The 12,388-nt window shown below is 38.9% G+C and overlaps 1 protein-coding gene across 1 annotated transcript in view; it reads right to left on the reverse strand.

Annotated features, from left to right (window-relative positions):
• The window catches only part of sti (sticky), a 252,717-nt gene that overhangs the window by 46,267 nt on the left and 194,062 nt on the right, over window positions 1-12,388 (reverse strand). The window contains exon 28 of the mRNA XM_068230935.1: window positions 3,773-3,982. Coding sequence (XP_068087036.1) covers window positions 3,773-3,982 — 210 coding nt within the window. The remainder of the gene's footprint in view (window positions 1-3,772; window positions 3,983-12,388) is intronic.

Consider the following 12,388-nt stretch of genomic DNA (forward strand, 5'->3'; position numbering starts at 1 on the left):
GGATTCCTTCTGAATATTCCGTGGCTTGCGGTCTACATTTCATAAATGACGATTGCAAAGTGACCAGCAAAACGCAAAAATTAAAAACAGGATCTGTACCCAGCCTTTTTCCCGATTATCCAGCTTATAAAACCTGCTAAGTTTGGCGAAGAGGAAGAGAAGGTATTCCAGCACAGAGACGTCTAACAAGAGCTCTTCAAACATCATTGCAGAAAATGGTAAGCATTATATAAGGTTTGAAGTATTACATAGAAAGTAATATAATTTCTGGGGACAATTGTACTGTTAATGTGAAGGTACAAAACAGAATAATATGCTGACATATATTCCATTAAGAGTTGTTTATCAGTAGTATAAAATCGTGTCAATATACTGTTGTTCTTCTTCTTCTTCTTATTCATTACGCAAGTAAGGCCTATTTAGTTGTTTCGGTTTTACAGTTATAGCTAAACTAACGTCAGGTTCTTTCTCTTTCCAGCCGACTCTCCATTTACGGATACAGAGGTAGGCCTAAATACTAGTAACAATGAACCATGTGACATTGGTTGTCAAGTTGATATCTTGAATGACAGCAGCATGGAAAGTCTAAAGAGAACAAATAAAAGGCTTTGTGTTGCGCTATTCAGAATGAAGAAGAAAATAGTAGATCTGGGAGAAAAATTACACCGATCAAGTAAACAGCTTGAAGATTGTAACACGCAACTCAAACCACTGAACATTATAAAGAAAGCTGCAGGTGAGAGTATTGAAAAGGCCATTTATCTTCAAGATCAAGAGAATAATTTTCAGAAACTGCGCCCAGTATGGTCTGAAGAAATCAATGTATTTGTTGGCGGATTGCTTCTCCGAAAAGTTACGAGTATGGGCGGAGTTCAAAATTAATACTGTCGCCTTCACGTAGTACATTAGACAGGTATCTAGGGACGGTGAAGTGTCTATGTTATTTGTCTTGTGACGGACAATCATAGAACAAATTTTTCAATGTTTAAGAAATTTGGTGATGGTGAATTAGTCGTGTGTAGTTCATCCATGCAACGCCATGTGACAACTATATTTGTCTTTCGATTATTGTCATATTATTAAAAACATCAGATCACAGTTTCTTGAGCATGATATGGCAGATAAAGACGGATTATCACCTCCTTAAAGGAGCTGTATCGTCTTCAGAAGAATCTGCTAGTGAAACCGGTGTGGAATTTAACAAGGAAGCACGTCGAACCAAGTTCTTTTGAAAAGATGAATGTACTCTATGCTGTGCAAGTGTTCTCACCGCCAGTCACAGCAGCTTTGCAGTTCCTAATGGAAAACTCATCGCGCCTGACGGCAAGAGTCGATTTTTCGGAGGCTGGACCTACCATACGATTTATGAAATCTGTGTATAAATTCTTCAGTGTCCATGGCACCAGCAATAAAACACAGCACTTAAGGCAAAATAATCCAGACAAAATGATGTTCTTTTCTCCAGCAGACGAGCATCTCCAGTGGCTGAAAGACGATTTCTGTCAATATCTTGAAAAGATACAAGAAGCGTCCAAAGCTCTCAATTAAAAGGGACTTACCAAAGAAACTTCAAGCTATTATTTTTACTGCTTTATCTACTTCTTCATGCATTGTTCATCTTCTACAGAATGGATTTTTTTATGTGCTGACACGAGCCTTTTCAGGACATCCAGTTGAAGCCATGTTTAGTGCTGTAAGAATGGGAGGAGGGTGCAATGCCATGATTGACTCCCGGGCTGCTCAGAATTCCATAAAGAGAATTCTGAAATCCGGTATTTTAATGTCCATCGATGATGCTAACGTTATCCACAAGCAAAATTCAAAATTTTTTGCCTCAGTATCCTCTCCCGAACTTGACGAAACAGAACCAGTGTTGCTCCCCAAGTATGTACTTGATTTACTGGAAGAAGTTTGTGAGCCCCCCAAGTCAGTGTGTGTCACTTTGCAAACTGCTTCCCAGGCATTAGTGTGTGGTTATTTAGTGCGTGTAATCGAAGAAAAAACAGAAGGCAGCAAATGCTTGAATAACGTTTCCACCTCAGTTAATGCATCCCCATTGATGAACTTAATCAGACAGTCGGATAGAGGAGGTCTGCGCTATCCCCAGCAATGATTTATTGGCCTAATTATGGGGCTGCAGAAATTTGTTGAGGCGGCTCTACCATACTGCAAGAAATCTGCAAGTCTGCTCCAGACTATACAAAACTATGTTCTACCTTCTTTGTGCCAGAGTAACATTTTAGGGTGTTTTAGTAACAATAAGCACCAGGAACTTGCATTAGAAACTGTGGTGGCCAAATTTGTAAAACCTCTACTTAGTTATATAGGAAAGTACCATACAGACAAAGTTTCCAGGTTTTCTTGTTCGTCGAAACCTCTTTCTCGAAAAGTCCTGACGCTATAACTCTCTATAGAGTACCACTTTATACGTAAAATTCTTTAATTTTTCTGTTACTTTCAGATTTTAAATTTTGCTTGTATGCTTACCTAGTTGTATTCACGTGATAACTGGGTACATCTGGTGCTGCTATCTAGCGGCAGATTGTTTGTAAGTCATGTTACACGTTTGAATATGGAATGAGCAGGCAGTATAAGCAGCCATCGGATGCAGATCGAGCAGGCAGTGGGTTGGACTCCAGGAAAAAATAGTACAGGGAGTCCCTAAATTCTGGTAACACTTTTATTAATTTATTTTTAAAAAACTACAAATGATACAGTTTTTGTGCATATGTCATACTGAAGAGGAACTCAAATGGTTTTGTTTGAATGTTACAGCCAATGCTCATAGTTCCCACATTCATTGCAGTTGGCGACATCTGGCGAAGAACACGCTTTCTGAGCGTTGGAATTCTCCAGCCAATGCTCATAGTTCCTCCATTCGTCGCAGTTGGTGTTTTGTAAAGATGGATCCCACCTATTACCAGAGGAACGTTCCACCTCAACGCTGGATCAGACAAGCAGGGATGATGTATGACCACTGGCCTCCCAGATCCCGAGATTTAAATCTCTGTGATTTCCTCCTATGGGAATACATCAAAGATTGTGTGTATGTGCCACCTTCACCACAAAATGATGAACTCAAGCATACGATTGAAGAGGTTGCTACCACTGCATCCGCAGATATGCTCCGAAGAATATGACAAGAATTTTATTACTGTGTAGACATATGCCAAGTTACATGTGTTACCCAGATGGAGTCATTGTGAAATCAAACGCTGAAAACAAAACCATTTGAGTTCCTCTTTAATGTGACATATATTATAGCTGCATCATTTATAGTTTTTGTATAATAAATTACTAAATGTGCTACTGGACTTTAGGGACTCCCTGTATAATAAAAAGGAACTGGATTGGAACACATTATAGAAGCAGCAATGGGGGTTGGAGATAGGAAGATAAAAAGGCGCTATCAACATCATGAGTGGAGCTGGAAAAAGGAATGATGATGATGATGATGATGATGATGATGAAGCAAGAATGGTTATCTCTGTAACTGCAACACTGCATTTGGACTCTACTGGGACTTGGTCTTGTACGGGTAAGGGAAACTAAATAGGAAGAAAATACTACCTAGACAATGCGGAAATTAAAGATACACAGTGAATATGCCAACCAACTGAGCCACGAGTCAATCCTACAATCTTGAGTAGAGAAAGAGAACATCTAGCCACTTACATTATACAGTGCATTAGATTAGACTAGGGCATTTCTTCATTGATAATACCAGTGTAACAGTATAATCTTCAGAAGTCTGCACTGTAATAGAACTTACCAAAAGCAAAAGGCAGGTGACTCCACTTGACATCATCCTCACGAGTCCGTTGTCCGTACTGATCCACAAACACACCAAATTCATTAAAGCAGAGTAAATACTCAGGTTCTCCACTACGAGTAACATCCAGGATGGCGATGGGATAACTGTTGAGCTGCTGGGTGCCGAACACTGCGTGCGCCAAGGTCTTGTCTGATGAGTCCAGGAACTCTGTGGACAAGCATCTGCTCAGAAAGACAGTTTACATACATCCAGATAAGACAATAGTGAACTTCTGAAGAAAGGAAAAGGGAAAATTTTCCTTTCCTTGAGAAGAAGTCATTGGAATATTAGAATATTTAAGAAAATAATGAGTGTGACACAATTAGCTGGTAACAGATAAAAATTCTTCGCAAGAATGTACATACCGTATTTCTCTGAATCTACGACAATGTTATTTTTTGCAGAATCTCACGTGAAAAAAGAAGGGTCATCTTGCAAGGGTCGCGACCTAACAGTAATGAACACCACTGGCAGCTACCACGGTAACCACAATGCTTCCCTACACTCCCCTGCACACACATAAAACTCAGCCTTCAACATCCACGTATTTATTAGGCCTATAGGGTACATCGTTTGCCGCTGGCTCTCAGGAAATAGTGGAGAGAATGACCTTCTACTTGGCGGGAGACAGGCTCGCAGCGCGGGCGACTGACAATCCCTTGAATATATTTAAAAAGTATCTGTGTTAGCCTCTACAAAAACGTTTCTCAACTTCGCAGAATGGAATCAAAACATGCAAGCCTTCGAATACTTAGAAGGATCGTGGCTACTCAGTGGCCGAGTTATAATGCTTCTACTGTAGGTACTTGACACTTAGTAAAATTAACAGTTTTACAGACAGCAGGAATATTTTCGTGATGGATCATCGTATTATAAAGACACGTGGAACAAGTACTGCCGGCAAATTTTCAATGGGTCCTCATCGATATTATGATGCCAATTTGAAGTTAATGGTTACTAAACATGCGGAAATGAAGAATAATTATACAGCCGCAAGAAAATACGACATAACTGAAATCAATGTTCCGCGTTAGTGTGTAGACAAAAATAGCTTTAAAATGCGTATTGTACAAAAAATGCATTCAGTGGCCCGCAACAAGGACGCTTTAAGGAGGTCGAAGATTAAATTGTGAGGTATGTGCGTGAAAAATGCAACGGCAGAATGGCCATACCACAGGACAATGAACACGTTGACCTTCAACATCCACGTCTTCATTATACATAGCTAGCCGCTGAAGTCGGCCGAAGCCAGCAAGAGAGACATGCGTCTAGTTATGGGACAATTAGCCGGTAACAGTTAAAAATTATTTTATTTTATTTTTATTTTATGTGTGCAGCAGTTGTACCTGGCACTCAGTAAAAGTAACAGTTTTATAGACAGCAGGAATATTTTCCTAGTGGATCGTTGTATTGCAGAGACATGGAACAGGTCCTGCTGGCAAATTTTCAAATGGTTCTCTTCGATATTAAGACACCAATGTTAATTTAATGGTTATGAAACTCACAGAAATAAAGAATAATTGTGCAGCCGCAAAAAATACGGCGTAATTAAAGCTAATATTTGGCGCTGGCGTGAAGACAAAGATACTCTACAAAATGTGTACTGTACAAGAAAGGCATTCATATGATTTCACAAAGCACTTTTTAAGCTTGTTTTAATTTGTTTGAAGGAAAGAATGGGGTGGTCTTGGATTCAGTATATTATCCACCTGTACAGTCCTGTACAGTCATTATGTCTAAAGGACATGTTTCGACCCATGTTAAGTTCATTTTCAGCTTTTAATACAAATGATAAGACATACACACAAAAAGCACTACGTTCATGTGAATAAACTAATGAGAAAAAAAAGAATATTATATAAACAATTAAAGCATAATTTTACGAGGAAGATAGTTTAAAACAATTGACATAGTATTAAAATCTTGCTGTGGTTAATGTGGTGTTGATTTGACTATAATTAACACTCCAGATGAATAAAAGTACTTAGCTGGAGGAGTATCATTGATATCAGTGGACTGTTTACAATGGAATGTAATACAAGATATTAGAATCATTCCGTATTGGCGGTTTTCACTTTACAAAGGTAAAATTAAGTGTATCCTCCTAATTCAATACATCATATAATTCCATCATTAGATGGAGTAATCAAATTCAAATATGTTTCGGCTCATTTGAGCCATCTTCAGTTAAAAAGGGAGGGGTTGAACTAATTTATGTAATACAAGCTAAAAATGTGCCAAAAAAAACCATAATAAAGGAACAAATGAAAAAACAAAAGAGAGACATGGCAGAAATCAAAACAACCCAATATACAATATTTACATCATGTGGAGCAAAAAACAACTCGCTGCGTTAAAATTCAGTGAAAACAGGGGTTAATACAAAACATAATTGAATCTAAAAACTGTGTTACCTAAGAAGAAAAGAAATGAAAACAAATGATACAGATGGAAATGAACAATAAGTGCACATAGCGAGGTTGTGGACCTCTTAGTTTACAAAATTTGGTTTTATAACAATTCAAAACAGGATGAAAACAACGTGTCGAAAACTCAGGTCAAAAGTCTGTCTTTGTAGAAACACCATCACATCGAATGGCTAGGAGGGGAGCGGGAGTGAAAAAGTTTGAGAAACCAAGCCTGAGATAATATGCAGGTGAAATGCATGTGACAAGTGATGGAAAAACACCAATGAAATTTAAAACTGTAGAACAGCAGCTTCTTAATACAGTAGAGTCTCGATTATCCGACCTAAACGGGACCTGGAGTACGTCGGATCACCGAAAATGTCGGATAATACAGAATTACTTTGAAAATAAACTGAAACAAAGAGGAAGGCTATACTCTAGTACTAAAACAATGACATGTTTTACGGTACTCTATTTATTGAATTATAAATTCAATTGTACAGTATTGAACGAAAACATTGCAGATGTCTTACGAAAAGAAACTTTTCTCCACAGATATTATGCTGCATAATGCCGTACAGTTTTTCTACCCATCAAGCCACCCAGCATTGGCAGGAAAATTAGGGTCCCCTTAATTAAACTTCTTCTGGAAATACACAGCCTTTTCCTGCAGAATGGGGCCAGATATTGGCAGGCCCTTTTCCCGGTGTTGAGATAACCAAAGAAATAGTGCTTCACTTACTTTTTCGTATTCACATTTTTTCAATGTTTTTCTCTGCTCTGGTAGAGCACCACTTTTGAAATTCTTCCCTCTGTTTTTTTTTTTCAGTCTCCCACTGTAACACATCCAACACCATAATCTGAAGCAACATTTTGAAGAATTTTTGCCCAGTGACTTAAATGCACTCAACTTCTCTTCCAGAGAAACAATCAGTTTCTTCCATGTACTCGCTATACTCACAGAGGATATGAAAATGATAACATCCGCACCCAACCAATACTACAATGAACAATGACTGAAGACTCACTGCACCTGTCCTTGAGAGAAAAAAAACTGTCCTACCGCCAGCGGTCAGGCCAGTGCTTGTCCCATGGACGCACCCTCCACACCGGGTCCTTCTGAATTTAGTCTCCACCAAAAGTTCCAATTAAGTCTACCAGTGTCGGATAACACGGAATGTCGGATAAGCGAAGGTCGGATGAGCGAGACTCTACTGTATCTTCTCAATCTAGTGGTCCTGTTCTCGATTATTGTTTCACGATGTGGGCTGGTTTGCTTGCCTTATTTTAAAAGGTCGGGAGGGCCACAACAAAAATTGAGAAGCTATGTTAGAGCAGATGACAGATGCATGGTAAACTGTAAGTGATCTACTGGAAACCGTCAATGAAGTTCCAATCTGTAATGGAAAATATGAGGTTGTGTGAAAAAATTGGGCTGATTAGTAAAAAGTGTAAAATGGGTGTGAAGAAAGTTTTAAACTTACGGTGTTTAGTCGGTGGTTTTCCTCTCAAAATGGCCTGGCCTTCTCAAAGTAACGGTCCCGTTCGTACGTTCGAGTCTATTGCTGGCTCAGCTGTGTTTGCGCGGATGGAAGGAGCGGAGGGGGAAGGGGTGGTGTAGGGCTGGTTGGGGAGGGGGGGAGTGGTGGTGCGGTGGAGAGATGGAGGCAGGGTTTGTTTATATTATTGAAACATTCATTCCATATATATTTGTCAGAACATCCATAATATAAACAAACCCTGGCTCCATCTCCCCACCACTCCCCCCACCAGCCCTACACCACCCCTTCCCCCTCCGCTCCTTCCATCCGCGCAAACACAGCTGAGCCAACAATAGACAATAGACGGGACCGTTACTTTGAGAAGGCCAAGCTGTTCTGAGATGACAACCATCGTCTAAACACCGTAAGTTTAAAGCTTTCTTCACACCCATTTTATACTTTTACTTATCAGCCCAAGTTTCTCAGACAACCTCACTTTTTCCATTACAGACTGGAACTTCATTGACGGTTTCCACTAGGTCACTTATAGTATACCATGCATCTCTCATCTGCTCTAACACAGCTTCTCAATTTTTGTCGCGGCCCTTCCGACCTTTTAAAATAATGACATAGATAATGAATCTCATAGGGAATCCGAAATATTTGTCCCGAATGAGTAAATTTATAATACCAATATAAATGGTCCGTTATTGGACATTATAAATTTTCCAGCTAACTCATTCCCGGTTGCCAGCGTTTTGCCCTCGTGTGCTAGGTTGGGCTCATCAGTTGGTTCCTAGCACACCTACCGAGACTCTAGCTAGTGCATACCGTGGAGGCCACTGCGTAGGCTACTTGGAGCCACCGGCAGTGCCAATGCATTACGAGAGACTTTGTCTCTTTAACAAAAATTGATGCCTGCTTGTCTATCAGATGACAATATTTGTTCCGAATGAGTAAATTTATATATATAATGTCCAATAACGAACCATTTATATTGGTATTATAAATTTACTCATTCGGGACAAATATTTCAGATTCCCTATGGGAATCATTATCTATGTCATCTGATAGACAAGCAGGCATCAATTTTTGTTAGAGAGACAAAGTCTCTCGTAGTGCATTGGCACTGCCGGTGGCTCCAATTAGCCTACGCAGTGGCCTCCACGGTATGCACTAGCCAGCGTCTTGGTAGGTGTGCTATGTACCAATTGATGAGCCCAACCTAGCACACGAGGGCGAAACGCTGGCAACCAGGAATGAGTTAGCTGGAAAATTAAAATGTCTAACAACGGACCATTTATATTGGTATTATACTTTTAAAATAAGGCATGCAAGCCAGCCAACATGGTGAAACAATAATTGAGAACGGGACCGCTAGATCGAGAAGATATTGAGAATGCTGCTGTTCTACAGTTTTAAATTTCATCAGTGTTTTTCCATCACTTGTCACATGCATTTCGCCTGCATATTATCTCAGGCTTGGTTTCTCAAACTTTTTTGCTCCCGCTCCCCTCCTACCCATTCGATGTGATGGTGTTTCTACAAAGGCAGACTTTCGACCTGAGTTTTCGACACAGTGTTTTCATCCTATTTTGAATTATTATAAAACCAAATTTTAAAACTAAGAGGTCCGCAACTTCGCTATGTGCACTTATTGTTCGTTCCCATCTGTATCATTTGTTTTTATTTCTTTTCTTCTTAGGTAACACAGTTTTTAGATTCAATTATGTTTTGTATTAACCCCTGTTTTCACTGAATTTTAACGCAGCGAGTTGTTTTTTGCTCCACATGATGCAAATATTGTATATTGGGTTGTTATGATTTCCATCATGTCTCTCTTTTGTTTTTTCATTTGTTCCTTCATTATGTTTTTTGGTACATTTTTAGCTTGTATTACGTAAATTAGTTCAACCCCTCCCTTTTTTCACTGAAGATGGCTCAAACAAGCCGAAACATGTTTGAATTTGATTACTCCATCTTATGATGGAATTATATGATGTACTGAATTAGGAGGATACACTTAATTTTACCTTTGTAAAATGGAATGTATGACAATCAGTCACCAATGTAAGAATAGAGTGTGAGATTTAAGTTCAGTTTTTTCTTCAATGAACAATAAATACGTTTAACATGTATTCACTCTCTCCTCCAGCCCCGTAGATAAGCTGTTCAGGTCGGATTGATGTTGAATAGGTGGGCAATATATGTAAATTCTTGCTAAGAATTTTTAACTATTGTGTATTAAGTCAATACAGAACCAAAGGTGAAATTTGTCACATGTAGTAATGACAACAACCGAAATAGACTTTCAGCACATTAGGTCATGTTCAATACATATCGTACATACCGAACAAGTGTGAAGTACAGAATAGAATTAGCCATGTCAGGTTGCCGTAACCATAGCATGGGAGGAATGTTCACAAATAACCTGTAGCAGGATCTGCAAAAACTTAACGAAGCTCCCATTTTTTTTGTATTTTGTGGATTGTAGCATTGAATACGATTAACCTTGAAACTAACAGTACATTCATCAACTGATACCTTACTGTTAGGAATACAGAACTCCTGAAACTTGCTTCCCAAGTATAGAACTAGGTTTATTAAATTATTAATTGTTTATTAATCAACCACCTATTCAATACATAAAAGAATTGGTGGTTGATTAATAAACAATTAATAATTTAATAAGTATAGTGAATTTCAATACAGATTTACAATGATACTAATTACTTGCAATAGAACTAGGGGCCGAATTCATAGACAGCACTTATATATGTGCCCCTTATAAGCCAGGTTTCATTTCATATTACCTACTTAAGTGTCCCCACTTATTGCTATAAGTGGACCTCCCACACACACTTAAGTGTCTCACTTATGCTGCAGGAAGATGGAGGATAATGATTTTGCTGAACATGTTGCATTTCATTCACAGAATGCTTTCCGTGCATACAGCAGAGATGGAAAATCCTGTCGGAATGTAATGTGACCAACAATTTAATGAAGGTTTCGTTTTAGTAAAATGAGAGTTATGAATATTCTTGTTCCTTTGATTGAGAGAGTGAACATAACCTCTAGAGGACTCACTACCTATCTCACCATTAATGAAGATATTGTTTTGAGATTTTATGCCACTTCTTAATTTGAAGGTTATTGTTATTACTATCATCACCATTACCGGTATTTCGCTTAATTAATTGGAAACGTGTTACAAGTTGATAAGCTATCAAGACTGTAGCCCTACGGAATAGTAAAGAACTGTACTGAGTTATGAGAAAAATGAACGTGTTGCACTACCACCATTTATTTTAAGGTTGATCTGTGCTAATTACATCAGGTTAGTCAACGAATCGTTTGCCGGATTATATCAGAAGTTTCTGAAATTATGGCATCACACATCAAAACATACTATTTGTATTTTATTGGGGAAATAATTAGGCCTATTACAACATAATGGCTACGGATATACTTGTCAAATCATCAAAAGCGTTGTAAGGCTAGATATTCTACATTTCGATGAATATTTGCATAGGTTCGAGTACCTGGATAACTATAAACATATTAAGAAGAAAATTAGACTCTGGGCATTTTCGTAGTTTGCATTGTCCACAACAAGTATTTCCCACGTCATTCATATTCTAATGAGAAACTGCGTCGGTCTGCTTGTTCTATATTATGCGCAAATTCTTGCAGGTGTCGTCTCAGCTCGCTGTTTTGTTATCCATTCTGATAACCAAATACAATATAGACGATCTTTTAACCTCAAATATTACGCGCGTGGTTGTGTGATGTCCTTCGATAAACAAAGCACAATAGATCATTCCACTATTCGGTAGCCAGAACTGTACGATCCAGGAAGCATGGGCATAATATACAGCATTGCCACATCTCCAGTGATACTTACGGTATCAATAAGTGTGCTCTTTAAGTGCTGTCTATGAAATGTAAACTCATATAAGTGAATACTTATTATAAGTGATCCCTTATTACTTAAGGGTTCCACTTATGTATAAGTGCTGACTATGAATTTGGCCCTAGGTTGTCGATTTTATCCACTCCTGTTCTGATGGGGAACTGACATGACTTGGCTACGCGCCATCAAGTCGATATCGACTCCTGGAGAATATGTGGATGGAGAGTCTCCCACTATCTACTTCTGACGGTTTTCGGAGATGGCATTTTGTCCCGCAGGAGTTCTTTTACGTGCCAGTAAATCTACCGACATGGGGCTGACATATTTCAGCACCTACAAATACCACCAGACTAAGCCAAGATCAAACCTGCCAAGTTGGGATCAGAAGGCCAGCACCTCAACTGTCTGAGCCACTCAGCCCGGTTGGAGTGTCTCCAGATGCTTCTGTATCCACAAAGTCTTTCAGATCTTCTAAGGACATATTCATTGCACGTTTCATGACATCTATCCATCTCAATGCCGGCCAGCTTCGTCTTCAAGTCCCTGTTACAATTCCAAGCATGATTGCCTTCCCCAAGGATTCCGACTGCCTCATAATATACCCAATATATCATTGAAATATGGATATTTTTCAAGCTAATCCTCAGACTAATTGCCCTGCATTTTGGTTTTTCAGTTCATTCCCATATTCATAATGACATCGAAGAATGTTTTGAGCTTGTCCGTAGTTACATCCATCCAAAAGCCCATACACCTCCTCAGAACGATGTAA

This window comes from Anabrus simplex, chromosome X (assembly GCF_040414725.1).
Source record: "Anabrus simplex isolate iqAnaSimp1 chromosome X, ASM4041472v1, whole genome shotgun sequence".
NCBI lineage: Eukaryota > Metazoa > Arthropoda > Insecta > Orthoptera > Tettigoniidae > Anabrus > Anabrus simplex.